At 34.1% G+C, this 15,057-nt stretch overlaps 1 protein-coding gene across 1 annotated transcript in view; it reads left to right on the forward strand.

Annotated features, from left to right (window-relative positions):
- The window catches only part of TRAPPC11 (trafficking protein particle complex subunit 11), a 37,922-nt gene that overhangs the window by 4,223 nt on the left and 18,642 nt on the right, over positions 1 to 15,057 (forward strand). Inside the window, exons 3-18 of the mRNA XM_057696934.1 lie at positions 787 to 956; positions 1,609 to 1,679; positions 2,476 to 2,590; positions 3,360 to 3,459; positions 3,829 to 3,902; positions 5,509 to 5,605; positions 7,289 to 7,422; positions 8,071 to 8,218; positions 10,104 to 10,197; positions 10,963 to 11,042; positions 11,141 to 11,219; positions 11,303 to 11,357; positions 11,704 to 11,849; positions 12,290 to 12,351; positions 12,443 to 12,575; positions 13,176 to 13,306. Coding sequence (XP_057552917.1) covers positions 787 to 956; positions 1,609 to 1,679; positions 2,476 to 2,590; positions 3,360 to 3,459; positions 3,829 to 3,902; positions 5,509 to 5,605; positions 7,289 to 7,422; positions 8,071 to 8,218; positions 10,104 to 10,197; positions 10,963 to 11,042; positions 11,141 to 11,219; positions 11,303 to 11,357; positions 11,704 to 11,849; positions 12,290 to 12,351; positions 12,443 to 12,575; positions 13,176 to 13,306 — 1,689 coding nt within the window. The remainder of the gene's footprint in view (positions 1 to 786; positions 957 to 1,608; positions 1,680 to 2,475; positions 2,591 to 3,359; positions 3,460 to 3,828; positions 3,903 to 5,508; positions 5,606 to 7,288; positions 7,423 to 8,070; positions 8,219 to 10,103; positions 10,198 to 10,962; positions 11,043 to 11,140; positions 11,220 to 11,302; positions 11,358 to 11,703; positions 11,850 to 12,289; positions 12,352 to 12,442; positions 12,576 to 13,175; positions 13,307 to 15,057) is intronic.

Below are 15,057 nucleotides of genomic sequence, written 5' to 3' on the forward strand. Positions count from 1 at the left end.
CCTGGCCCTTACCCATTTTTTTGGAAATGTGGTGTTTGTGTCAAGGAAGGCCAGCGGCCCAGCACGCCTCATCCCCTTTCCTTCTGGGTTCATTCTCCAGAATTCTCAATTTCCTACTCCCGGTTCTTCCCGGAGATCCCAAGGTGTTTCTTGTCAGATTTCCTTCCTGTCCTCTCTTTCCTCATGTGGAGTAAACGTTGGACCCGTGTGAACTGGAGTAGTCTGGCCAGTGCAGGTGCTTTGGGGGTAATTTGAGATTTCACGCGGGTTCCCCACGAGGTGACACTTAGCACTGACCCCCAGTGACTGCCCTTACATTTCTGTACTTAAGAATTGTCCTTTATTTTTTCTTTCACCCACAACTGAGGTGTAATGCCATCCTGGCGATATGACTTTGAAACAGATGAAGCCATATTGGGTTTTAGAGACTACCTGAGCAGCTTTTACAAGAACAGAATCTGGGATGGTGAGGGATATCGGTAGAATTTATTGGGGAAAGGGCTGTTTGCTTCCAGGGTATTTGAAAGCCTTGACATCGTTAGAAATGCTTTGGTCTCGGTCATTCTTTAAATGGAAATAGTACTGTCTCTGGGGTTGAGAGTCTGCCTCCAGTACCTTGCTAGCTCTTACCTGATCTCTGTAAGCCTGAATGTCCTCATCTTAAAAATGTGGGCTGTGTATATTGAATGAGATAAATACACAGAAAGTGCCTGCACTCAATAACAGGTGGTTTCTGTTGCTCTTGTTGTCAAAATACCTCTTTTCAACTTTGGCTAACGTTTGCAGAGAACTTCGTATGAGTGGTACATTCCCAAAGGCATCTTAAAGACGGGCTGGATGAATAAACATCTGAATCTGGTGCCAGCCCTGGTGGTGGTGTTCTACGAACTGGACTGGGATGAGCCCCAGTGGAAAGAAAAGCAGTCTGAGTGCGCGACCAGAGTGGAAATAGTTAGGTATGGTCCTGTGTGTCAGATTGACTATGTTGCGTCAAACTCATATCTGGAATTACTGACATTTATTGAAGGCACCTGAGTGCGGTTAAGACTGCAGTAGTCATTTGGGGATCACTGGGCTCCAGTGAAACCTGTTCACTTCCTAACAGGTAGCATTAATATTAACTTAAAGATTACTAAGCCATGTGAAGAAATTTCTAAGACAAACTGGTCTGAATTTCCAGATGCTTTTTCTTGCATTTATAATTGTGTTTTAGAGATATAGTGATTTTTTTAATAAAACACTTTTTACTTTATCACCATTTATTTCAAAATAATTCTTTTGGATGACTGTTCTAATATATCACTATAAAGAAATAAGTTGTAGTGTAACTTTTACATTGAAGTATATGTTAAACTTTTGCCTTTAAAGCAGATTTTTGTAAGGAACAGAAGCTTGATGTGAGATTATACTTTTAAAATTTAAATCACTATGGCATGTATGTTTCTTTGTATACGGGAAAAGAGTTCCCCTCAATCTTGGGGTTTTTTTTAGTTGAAATTTGTCTTTGTTTGATTAAATTGTTAAGCTTTTATTTTATGTAGTCCTGAATACGTTTTTTAAGTTAAAACAATGTAAATAATTAATTTTATGGTTATTTTTCCACCGCAGGCAGAGTTTACAAGGGAGAAACACAAAAGTTGCAGTGGTTCTGATTCAGAAGAAAACCCCTTTGCCCCCAGGTAGCAAAAGGTTAATTAATAACCAATTGATTGGTTTATCCCTCCAATTCTTATTACTAGGAGGCGTAGTTTTTAATGTTGAAATCTTTCATGCATTCAGTTATGAGAAGGATGGTGTGTTGACTTTAAAAAGTACCAATAATGCATGAGCAGATGCTTGTTGTAAAAATTAAAAACATTAAAGAGTACAGATCCTCTCAAGTTCCAATTATATCCCCAGGGAGGCACATATCAATTGACAAAGTAGTTATTCACTTGGTTTTTAGAAAAGGTTTTTTGCTTACGTGAGATCTATTTCAAATTACATTCCTTATGTAGTTTTTTTTCTTAATTTGCAAGAGAGCAAAGAAAAATGCTGTAGGATTTCTAATTTCCTATAAGAAAATGCCTTAGTTTCAAATGCTTATTTATTCTACCATCTCAGACTTTAGAAGCCAAAATATTTTTTTTGTTTCTGTCTTGAAACTTGAAGCATCTTAAGTAGTTTTGGAAACCACTTTCATGAGTTATTGTTTCCATTTTTAGTTGCAGTGTTTGAAACAATTATGTGTGTATCTGTTGGCATTACTTGGCCTGTCTTGGCTCAGCAGAAAATTCCACAGTGTTCTCCTAACAGATACATGTGGTACAGCATCTAAGCACCCCACACAGCGCTCAAGGATCCCAGGGGTCCTGTAGATGTGGTGAAAAGTGATTTGAGTTTTTTTTTTTCTTAATTATATAGTACAGATTTGGAGAAATGTTCATTTAGAAAAATACATTAATCATCCTCTGTCTTTATGGAACTTGTCAACAGGAGAAGATGTCATTGCTTCAGAAAGGGCTGCAGCCTTATGCAATGCGTGTGAGCTCTCAGGAAAGTCTTTGTTTGTACTGCCCCATACGGACCACCTTGTGGGTTATATTATAAGGTAAATAACTTAGAAGATATATTGAATTCTTAAAGTTTTGACTAATCCATTTTATTTAATTTTTTTACATATTTTCCTTGGATGTATTTAAACCCTTTGAATACAGCTTCAGAACTCTGTTTTATTCTGAGGAGGAAGAACCTTGAAGTTCAATCTTTATCTGACTTTGAATTCAGCTTTCTTTCATGCCCTAGGAAGATACTTCTGATACGTACTTATTTTCACAAACAGAACTTTGAGTTGTTTATTCTTCTCCGGTCTAATTTTCTTGGTTCCTCTGTAATCTCATAGTTATAGAATGAAGCAGGATTTAATTTATATAAATGTTATTTTTACCTCATTTGTCAGTTCTCATTTTTGGTCCTTTTCCCATTAGTTTTCTTAATCTTTAAACCCAAAAAGTTAAAGTCACAAAAAATAGTCGAATCTAAATTGAATATTAGATATCTGTTTCTTTTATACTTCTTATAAAATTATAAAATAATAGGAGTGGGAGTAATCTTAGAGATTACCTAATTTTTACAAATTACAAGAAAGTTATTTTTATCAGTTATTTCTTAGATTATAAATTATTTTAAATGACTTTTGGTGGATCTTATTTTTAGATTTTTTTATCTAAAAATTTAGCTTATATTTTGCTTTACTTTTTGTCTTAATCATGAAGTAAATCTCTGTCAGAATTGTACTTTCAGGTCTTATGAATATTGATTCTTGAAAACACTTTGGTTTAAAATAACTTTAGTGTTTGAATGTTGGTCTTTTTTAACAGATTAGAAAACGCCTTTTATGAACATGCTCAGACTTATTATTACACTGAGATTAGAAGAGTGAAATCGCATAAAGAATTTTTGAATAAAACAACACACCAGGTACATGTCTTTTCCTAAAGAAGTAAATAATAGCAGCATTCTAGAGCAGATTATTCGTCATTGATTGTTTTTGAGGAGATGATTAAATGTCTTTAATACTTTGATGTTTTTAAATGGCTTCTGTACTTTTTTTTTTTAAAGCTTTTAAAAACTAATTTGTCTTTTGTCCTCGTTGCCTTTAAAACTCTTGAAGATAGATTTTGATAGCCTTCTTAACCACACTTGTTTACTGGAATAATTCTTGAACTTTAATTTTGAATATTTTCCTTCATACTTTTAGGTCTCCTCTTAATAAATATTATTATAATTTTTACATTTTTGAGAGAATATGTGTAATAATGGTATTTTTTTCCCCATCCTTCTTGTCAGCTTTTATTTGTTAGACATCAGTTCAAAATAGCTTTCTTCAGTGAGTTGAAACAAGATACACAAAATGCTCTGAAGTAAGTTTCTAACAGTTGTCAAACTAAATTTTTCTTTATGTTAGCAATAACACGTTAATGGCAATTTTTGAATCTCAACAAATTTTAATTTTAAAATGTTTATGTTCGTTAGATTCGGGTTTGTAATATTCACTTTAATTTTTCTAGAGATAAATGGAATATAATATTTGAGTTTTTAAAAAATATCCATTTTATTATGACTTAAATTTTATAGTGTCAGAAAGCTTTCTTGTCTAATTTAATTAAATTTCATGATCTAAAGAAACATAATATTAAAATTTTTCCCATTCTGTTGCCGACTTCTTATTTGTATACTCAGTAAAATCCTTGTGTTGAGACTGATTTTCAAAGTTTAATATGTATTAAACATTACCTGAATCAGACTGAATTTCTTAAGGTGTATAGTACATTTATTCACTTCAACTATGATTTTATTTTAATTAATTTCTTTCTTTCTTTCTTTTTTTTTTTTTTAGTTTATAGTACCTGCCAGTAGCCTCAGTTTTCATTCTAAAGCTCTGTTTGGAGCTTTGAAGAGTAGCTGCAGATGTGCTGGCAGTGATTAGGCATTTTATCCCTTTGCTTTTATTTTACTAAACACGATTTAATAAAACCTCTCTTTCTAGCTTTAACTCAGTTTTTTAAGATTGGCAGTGCCAGTGTAGCAAAAGGATAAAAACCAGCTATGTATCCTAAAATTGAGAGGAGGCTAGCTATACATGGGGCGGGGGTGGGGGTGGGGGTGGACTAGAGAAATAAATAAGTCTGTCTTTCAGAGAAGTATTGCAGAAACGTCCTCTCTTTCGTTTCCAATGAGGTGCTAAGCACCAAATTGTGTTCTATAAATCTCAGCAACTTCGTGTAATTATAGCTGGTTTTAATGTGGTTCATGTTTTATCCATGGTATTCGTGAAACACCCTCAATTCCAATTCTGTTCAAAAACAGTTCTGGAAAGAAAAATAAATGTTACCTGGAGAAGTCAGGAGCAAACAGGTTTCTTTGGAGAAGACTGAGATTTTCTTATTACCTTCCATCTTCTGTCAGAATTTCCTTTCTCACCCTATTCTCTCCTTCAGCACTAGCTGCCCTGCAGAGGGCATCCCCACCGCAGCCGGTACACGAGACCAGTGGTACCCATTTCACCTGTAGAGATACTTGGATTTAAAGCTGTAGGGCCATCTCTGTCTTGATAGCACCTTTGCTAATACAATTTCTATTTGTTTGAGAAGCTCAACGTGATACTTTTAAAAAATACTTATTTTTTTGGCAGACACAATTTTAATTTTGTCACGTAACTCTGGACACTTTTCTGCTTTACTTTCATTTTTCAACTGACTTCCTATCAGTTATAGGCAAATGTTAATGACAAAACAATGTACAGTGGTTCTATTCGTAGTGAAAAGTCATTGATTCCTCCCACACATAATGAATCATATCATTTTTCAGGATGTCAGAGATTAACGTGTATATGTTATTATTGAGCTGTTGAGTGCTAAGAAATGTTGAGTAAATATTGTCTGTTATTTCTAATAATTTTGCTCTTAGGAGTATTTTCTTAAAATTAATTTATATCGTAATTAACCACCTTCCTCATGTTTATATTAGGAATTATAGGACTGCCTATAATCTTGTACATGAATTGCGAGCCCATGAAACTAATATTCTGGAAATTAAGACCATGGCAGGATTTATAAACTATAAGGTAATAGTTCTGCTTCCAAATAAAGAAAATTTGGCTTTAAATATCGGAGTATCTTTTTAAAATTTGAAAATCCAGGTGAGTCACTTGCTCTGAAAAGTGAGTATTTGCTGAGTTATGTTCTGCTCTTTTATGTCCGTTACCTCGAGGAGTGCCCTGGCTTAGAGCAGCCTAATTGTAATGCCTGGTTTTGAGCTATGGCTCCCAGAGTTCTCATTTAGAGCAGCTTTATCTTTGTAAAACTCCTTGAGGAGGGTCTTTTGTTTGTTTTGGAGTGGGCACAGGAGGGAGTGAGAAAAAAGCTTCCTACGGTATTGAATTTTAGAAGCTGCAGCTGTTAGAACTGGGTAAGCCTTACTCGGTTTAAGGGCACAGCCATAGAAAAGGTGTACCTGTTCCCCTTAGAGAAAACTTTTAGACCTGTTATGTGAGCGCTTTAAGGTTGTATAAGAAGGCAGGTGAGGCTGTTTGTTTTGCTTTTAATCTTTCCACACTTATCTTTTAAAGAGGCTGGCTCTGGGTTGGTGATGTGAGGGCAGATGGACACTTTGTTCACTGCTTGTGTAAGTGTAAATTAGTACAGCTTCTGTAGAGGCTACTTTTGCAATGACTGTACAGATTTAAAGTAGATATTCCTTTTGCTCTAGCAGTTCCATTTTGGGAAATTTGCCCCACCACGTGTGTGCTAAGACTTGCAAATCACGTATGTAAGGATGTTTATTGCCACTTGTAATATGAAAAGGTTGGAAACAACCCAGCAATAAGTGATATAAATTATATATATAATATAAATAATATATAAATGATATATAATATGTAATTATTACATATATCTAATATATATAAATTATAACTCCATACAACAAAATATTATACAACTATCAAGAATGAAGCACCTCCATGTATTGAAATGGGGTGATATCCAAGATATATTGTTAGGTGAAAAAGGCACAAAGCAGCATGTTTAGTGTGATGCTATTTGTATAAAAATAAGTTTATATGTAAACGCACACACTTGTCTGTGCATAGAATATATCACGAAATGTATGCCAGGAGCTGGTTACCTCTAGAGAGGGAAATTGGATGGCTGAGGGACAGGGATGGAGGAGAGATGTGACTTTTCATGCATTCCTTTATACCTAAAAAAAAAAACTAAAACTGGTAATAAGCATGTGGAAATAAATTTAGGCTTTGTTTCTTCCTTTTTTAGTTTACGCAACATACATACAGATTATTACTTTGAAATAGCATCCCGGATAATTTTTCAAGAATTTCTATAATGCTTGTTTGATACAGAGGCTATTGTGCTACAGAAAATCTTTAGCTTTCTGACAGTTCTAAAACTGAAAGTTAATCTGTCCTTTCTCAGTTTCCTGTTGGAAATATTTTATTTTTGCCCATCTTTATTTCTTTATTTGAAATTTAAGAAAAACTTTCTAAGGTATAGAATAGATTCATTACAAATAGTGAATAATGTTATTTCATTAATCGAAGGGACATAACCTCTATTTTTAACATAACCTTTCTAATAGAGAAAATCAGTTCTGTTGCACTACAATTCTATTGAGCTTCAGAGAAGGAAACTCCTTACTCTTTTTAAAGTTAGTCTCAGATTTTATATATTTTTAAATGAATATGCCTTTTGACTTTGGTTTTCTTCTTTGGGGTTGATTTTACATCTTGCAGATCTGTAGGCTGTGTTTTCAACACAACACCCCACTGGATGCAATTGCTCAGTTCCGAAAGCACATCGACCTGTGTAAGAAAAAAATCGGAAGTGCAGAGTTGTCTTTTGAGCATGCTGCATGGATGTCTAAACAGTATGTTTTAAATTGTCTTTTCAGAATGTTTCTTTAAACCGAATACTTGGGATTTGGAGGAGTGGAGTTAGCATGGACTTTGGTTCTAAATCAAACTAAGATTTTTGTTGATAAGTAGGTTTTTAATGATCCAGCGTAAGTATGGTAGATACTGATTCCTGCATAATGGAAATTAGCTAATTCCTGGGACCATCTCTTTCATTCAATATACGTATATATCGAGTTTCTACCATGTGTCCAGATATTGAGAACAGAGCATTGAGTAGACAATATCCCTGCTGACATGGAACTTGCTGTCTGAGACTGATGACTAAAAAGTGCTAAAATGAAAAATTTCCCAGAAACACAAATGTATTTGAGTGGTGGGAACCATGTTGACATCTGGTTTGATGGTACATTTACAAAGACCTGCAAGCACAGAAGAGTTGACTTAGAGAATTACAGAATTTTTTCTGTAACCTATGATTAGTGTGTATTAGTATTTACAAAGAAATGCCCACAATTTATAGTTCATCAGTAGCACTGTTTAGATATAGGCGGCTGAGGTTAGGGTTCCAGGATGAAACTACTAGAAGTCAGCTTCTTTTTCTTTCCTTTTTCTTTTTCATTCCTTTTTTTTACTTCTTGATTTTTTTTTTTTCCTTTAAGATTCCAGGCCTTTGGAGATTTATTTGATGAAGCTATTAAGTTGGGGTTGACAGCTATTCAAACTCAGAATCCTGGTTTCTATTACCAGCAGGCAGCGTACTATGCCCAGGAACGGAAGGAGCTTACAAAAACCCTCTGTAACCATGAAGTAAGTCACCGACTCCTGTATTAACTGGCATTTGGGAAATTTATTAACCTTCTCTTGAAAGAAGAGTAAGACTGATTGGTGTTGATAATTTTTTTCCAAGCCTTTGCATGTAAGTTTTTATCTTTTATATTTTCAGGAATTAGGATTATTTTCAGTTTTAGCCTGAGTTTTTCTTTGAAGAACTGATTGATGATTAGCAGTAAGTCAGTGATTTAGACGAGAGAAAGTTACTTTAAAGTAAAAGCCACAGTTTAGTCCATGCCACACTGTACATCCATTGTTTTGCTTCTGTGATCACTGCTGGAGTTTGAATGACACTGAGGAACGTGCTTTATCTTGACCGACTAAAGAGGATAATGTTGGACTTCTTTCTCCTCCTGGGGTTCTCCTCTATGGAAGACTCTAAAGAATCTATTTGAGGATGTTAATTGCATAGTTTCTTAAACTTGACATTTCATTTTGCCTTTCTCTTGGATGATTGTATTTAAATACCAGTTTCCCCATAAGCACCTTTAAAAGAAGAATATGGAGTTGTATGTGTATACAGATAGATAGAGACATTTACATTCATATTGTTATATCAGTTTATTTTCACTTAAAACCTCAGATTTCTTCTCTGAAGATAGGTGAATATTAACAACAGTACAGCCTAAAAAACTGTTTGGAAAAAACACAGAGTTTGCATATTGGTACTTCAAATGTTTGGATTTTTTCCCCCTTAAATCATGATATACCTAGACCATTTTCTATCATGTTATTTTATATGATGTATAATTTCATTGTATGTTTCATATTTTAAAAGTTTGGCATATTATCATTTGAGCAGAGTATTTTAAAAGGTGATTAAAACTACGTCTTGTAAGGATATGAGGAGACAGGCATTAGCAAATATTGGCTGGAATGTAAAATAATATTTCTGTCAAATAATAATCTGAGAAGCCTCAAAATCATGCCCATCTTTTGACCCAGAATTTCATATTCAGGAAGCCTAAGGCAGACAAAGGATCCTAAGAGATAAATGTTAAAATTTATTTATAAAGTTGTTCTGACATATTTATTAATTGTAATGAAAAATGAAAATGACCACATGCACAGCTATAGGGAATCTGTTAAAATGTGGAACAGCAGGCAACCATGAAAAATAATGTTTGGAAGAATATTTAATGATATAGTGAGATATACAGAACGTATTTAAAAGAAAAAAGCAGGGTGAAAAGCTGTTTCAGCTGGTGGTGAATAAACATCTGCATACAGACTCTGGAAGAATGATGTACAGACACTGTTAACAGTGCTAGTAGGTCTATAGATAATTTAAATTTTTATCCTTTTCCTCTTGGAAGTTTTCTGCATTTTTCAACAATTACTTGTGTTACATTTTGATTTTAGAAGGAAAAGTTATAAAAAAGCAGCATAAATTTATAAATTCTGGTGCCAAAAATATCTTTCCTCTACCAATACCAAGACTCAGTACACATTCATTAAAAAAGGAAAATAGTGTCTTCTTTTTAAAACTCCTTATAACGTTATTTTTATTTGCACAAAAAACACTTATACATATGAATAATGATCAAATATAATTTGTAATATATTTTTACTGGTTTATAAATTAAAAGAAAATGTAGAGAAGTTAGTTACTGTGAAATCATTTGTCAGAATCAGGTTGATATATTCAATTTAATTTTTATGAGACTACCTAATATTAAATGAAACATTTCTTGTTTAATTTTGTGAAAATTTAATTTATGTTAAACTATTCACAGCTTTGATATTTGTATGTGATTGTTATTTGTATTTAGGAAAGCTTTTTTATTCTAACAAAGATTGAGGAAGAGTTGGTTTATGATGGGTTGTGTAAACTTACTCAGGCTTGTGTTTTAATTTATAGGCTTCTGTAACGTATCCCAATCCTGATCCCTTAGAAACACAAACAGGAGTTCTTGACTTCTATGGACAGCGATCTTGGCGACAAGGAATACTAAGTAGATAATTTTTTCCTCTTTCCCTTTCCCTCAACCTCAAAAGGCAAAAGGTTGCTATCATAATTTTTCCATTGGCTGCACTAGTATAACCAATTGTGTTGAAGTAACAATATGTGGTTTTTAAAAATTTCTTAAGATTTACTTTAAAAATGTGTCGTTTTTATCACTACATCTTGGAATGACTGATCATTAAAGATGTGGATGCGCTTAAACCATTTGGACATCTGTTGTCTTAAACGACACAAGTAGAAAGCCACTCCGGTCTATTTAAATATTTTATTTTATTTTATTTTATTTCTTTAATATTTTAATTCCAGTTAAGTTTAATGATTTTTTTATATTTGCCATTTTAAAACATCATTACTTGTACCACCTTAAAAATCATTTCTCTGTATATTTTTTGTTTTATACACACTTAATTTGAGCAACTTTTGTGGCCATTAAACTTTAAGTGTTAAGAAATTATTTACTTTAATCTACAGGAAATGTATTCTATCTGGAGAATGATATTGATATTACTTTTGGTGTCGTTGATTCCACTGGGCAAAAGAGTACAGAGCTCAGTAACGTGCCCTTCAGAACAGAGACCACAGAGAAGATTCCATGCTAATAAAGCTGTCTCTTAGAATCTTTAAAATTCTAGAATATTTAAGAATCTTAAGTACATTATATTTAAGGATTCAAGGAGTGTACACATCGAATGTTCGTGTGAAGGATTTGTGTTAAATGAGCTATCTGAAATGGGTAGTGTCCTATCTTATACAGGTTTTGATCTTTCTGACCCCGAAAAAGAGAAGGTGGGGATTCTTGCCATTCAGCTGAAGGAGAGAAGTGTTGTTCACTCTGTAAGTGTTTTTCCCAGTATAAACTATTTTCTACAGTATTCAAGGAACACATGAGATTGTCTTTATTGGAATGTTTCACACTTTATCTTTTCTAACAGGAAATAATAATAACTCTTCTGAGCAATGCTGTTGCACAATTTAAGAAATATAAGTGTCCAAGGATGAAAAGTCATCTGAGTACGTATCTGTAACATGCCACAATTCCACGTAACTTTAAGCCATTTTAAATTATGTTCATGCAATCTTTTTTTCGTTTATAGTGGTTCAGATGGGAGAGGAATATTATTATGCAAAGGATTATACCAAAGCTTTGAAGTGAGTCCTGTTCACTGTTTATTTTTACAAGTATTCTGATTCCCTTGCAGCAGAATTAGCATGGAAATTTGTATTGAAGGAGTATTATTTCCATATTTATTCCTACTTCTATTAAACACCATTTCCGTGATATTTTTTTAAGTACTGTCTGCTAGTACAGTCATTTTCAGAGTCTTAGGAAACTTCACATTTACCTGATGTGAAAATACCTGTTAAACTACTTCAGTAGGATTTTCTGACGTTTATATGAAACAGGCAAAGCACTTTATTTTAGTCTCTCCAAGACCTCTTCAAGCCCTCAATGGGGAAGCTGCCTCGACATGTGTGACGTTTTGTCCTGTGTTAGGTTGCTGGATTACGTCATGTGTGATTACCGGAGCGAAGGGTGGTGGACCCTGCTCACGTCTATACTGACCACCGCTCTGAAGTGCTCCTACCTCATGGCCCAACTGAAAGACTACATCACTTATTCCCTGGAGCTCCTTGGAAGAGGTAACTCGATGTTCTTTCAGTAAAATTCTGAGTCTTTACAATTACATAGCATCTTTAAGCTTCTTTAAATTGAAAAAATAACTCAGTGTCAAATACCTGGTGGTACTTTTATCACGTGCAAGTAACTTTGCTGAGTGAAGGGATTTATACTTTATTGGAACTTACTGTAGTTGAGAGTCTTATTGTAGTTGAGAAAAACAAATTTCTTCTGCCTTACTTTTTAAAATACAACATAAAATAATTTTCACATAGAGTTCAAACGCACATATGTAAAGTGTTGGGGTAACTTTTAGAAAGCTGTGTTGTCAATTTTCCGCAATTGTGCTTGGCCCTCTTAGAAGAGAGACTTAGCTGCAGTGTTTTAATACCTGAACCGTGAATAGTGGGCTTACTTGCCTGTCCTACAGTTCTAATTTTTTTTCCTTCTTCCTTCCTATTAGCTTCAACTCTGAAAGATGACCAGAAATCTCGGATAGAAAAGAACCTTATAAATGTTTTAATGGTAGGTTGGAATTCTTTATATAAAATCTGTTTCTGGATATGTGTATTTTTTATAACTAGCTGAACAAATGTTTCCCTCCATGTTGGTGCAGAATGAAAGTGCTGATCCTGAACCTGACTGTGATACCTTAGCTGTGAAAACTGCTCAAAAGCTGTGGGCAGACCGCATTTCTCTGGCCAGCAGCAATGTTTTCAGAATAGGCGTGCAGGACTTTGTGCCATTTGGTGGGTAACCAACACTACAGAATTAGAGAAATTGTCCTATTTCTACAAAATAAATAGATGAAGGATAATAAAGTTGAAGAATTTTCCAAGTACAGTCATTTTGTAGATAAACTGTGGGGCTTTTTTTGTTTTTGTTTTTTTCTTCTTACTTTCTCCCTATCGACTTATAAAGATGGTCAAATTTTAAATACTTAAAATTTGCTTTGTTCATTTGTAGTTCAGATGTTATTTGAAATGCACTTGAAAAGACAGTTATTTAAAATAAGGTTTATGCTTTACTATCTAGGCAGGGTATTTTGAAATAAGTTAAAAACAACAAAATGGTTCTTTTTTTCTTTAAAATCCTATGTCAGTTACATTTCAGGAGCAACCATGTTTTAAAATTAAAGTGGTTTTGGAGCTAGAGTTTATTTAAATTTGGTTTGTTTTTGAAAAGTGAGTTGCATTTACGTCTGTCGAAATGCTTCAGGTGCAGAAGTCAGTAAGAATATCCAGTGTAGATGTTACCTTTCTGAAGAGCAGATGTGGATCAGAGAATAATGTGTGTGGGTCTAGAGTGTCTGGTGGTGTCTGACTCAGCCCTTTTGGCTTTATTTCTAGTGCAATGCAAAGCCAAGTTCCATGCCCCAAGTTTTCATGTCGACGTCCCCGTGCAGTTCGATATCTATCTGAAGGCTGATTGTCCACATCCCATTAGGTTTTCTAAGCTCTGTGTCAGCTTTAATAATCAGGTAATGGTACCTTTTAATGTGTTTTTACTGTATGGGTATCTTATTGTAGCTTGCGTTAAATGAGGTAAGGTGAGCTTAGTGAATTTTAGGTCTTAATGATTTCGTATTAAAAAATGTATTTTGGTAACGTCTATTTAAAAATAAATGTATTTATAGTTCTCAACTTCTGAATCCAAAATTCAAGTATTACACTTTTCGTGTTCAAATTTTTGTTTTCAGTCCCTGCTTAGGAACCCTAAGAACTTTGTCTATACGTAGACCAAAGTTTTATAATATTTATCGATAACTTGAATTTCAAATAAGATATATTCAGAATGAATATAATCTAATTTTCAAAATCATTTGTTTTATTCTAACATTAGTATTAGCTTTTTATTATAAAAATATTTTATGTTCAATGTTAAAGAAATGAAAGTGGAGTAGATGGATATAAAGTAAAAAACAAATGTGTAAATGTGTGCTCCTCCAATTCCATCCCTTAGGGGGCATCACAGTTAACTTCTCGAATAGTCCACACATCTTTTTTTTCTACAGAATTGGGATCATGCTATATTTCCTACATTTGAACATTTTTGTAGTATGATATAGTCAGATGCTGGATTACATTCTGTTTCAGTTACAAGCTCACTTCTAATTTTCTGGTCACCCAGAAAGTATATTGAGACATTAACCAACAAGCCTTTTTTGAGAACTACAATATTCTTAGCATCATGGTGAAGCTGAAAAAAATTTAGCATATGTCAACCCCATTAATACATAAGCATTTTGGGAGCAAGGCCAGGACTGACTCACAGATTGCCCAGATGGGTATTGAGGACTAGATTTTGTGTGCAGGCTGGAAATACAGCCATAGCAGGTGTGCCAAAGAAGAGGGAGGATGTTTCAAGAATGAAGATGAAGTTAAGGTGGGTGTAAAAAGATGAGGCGGAAGGATGTGCTTGGCAATGAGAAAACACTGAATGGAAACAGGAGGGCATGTTCTATGTTTTTGGGCAAGTGAAGGCAACAGCCTCACAAGAGCAGAGTGGTCATAGGTGCGGGTGAGTGGGAAGTCAGGCTGGGGGCCTTAAGGAAACCTGGAGAGTTAAGCAGAGTTAGTCTGGGAAGTATCATTAGAAGTCTTTTAAGATCTATTTATTCATTCATTTATTTGTTATCTATCTGTTTATTTATTAGATGGTGGTAAAGGAAGAGTGTTACCTGTTTTAATAGTTTTTTTTTGACTCCGAAGAACTGAGCAATGTCCCTATAATAGAATTGGTTAAATGAGCCTGGGACACTTGAAGATTAGTATGTTTTATTCAACTTCAGACCATTACCCAAGGATTCCTTCTAATTAGTTTGAGAATTTTAAAGCAAGAGCATGAAATTTATGCTTAAGAAACTTTATTCCAGTAGCAAAACAGAGGGAAAGAAATGATATTTTGGAAACCAGAGGCTCTTTGTATGAATCCAGGTATAAAAGTATGAGGATTTGGATTAGGATGCTAGTGATGGGAATGGAGATAAAGGGATACAAGAGGCTTTTAAAAATAGGTAAGTCTGGATTGCTGAGTTTATAGAGAGGATACGGAATGGGGATGGGATGGATAAAGGATGGGCTACTTGGTTTTTGTAGGCCCAAAACAACTTGTTTATTTTTCAAGCTGTATTGAGATATGGTGTATGAAATTGTGTAAATTTAAAGTGTAAATGATGATTAGATACACATATGTTGCAGAATGATTACCATAATAAGGTTAGTTAACACA

Source organism: Hippopotamus amphibius, chromosome 10 (genome assembly GCF_030028045.1).
Source record: "Hippopotamus amphibius kiboko isolate mHipAmp2 chromosome 10, mHipAmp2.hap2, whole genome shotgun sequence".
Taxonomy (NCBI): Eukaryota; Metazoa; Chordata; class Mammalia; order Artiodactyla; family Hippopotamidae; genus Hippopotamus; species Hippopotamus amphibius.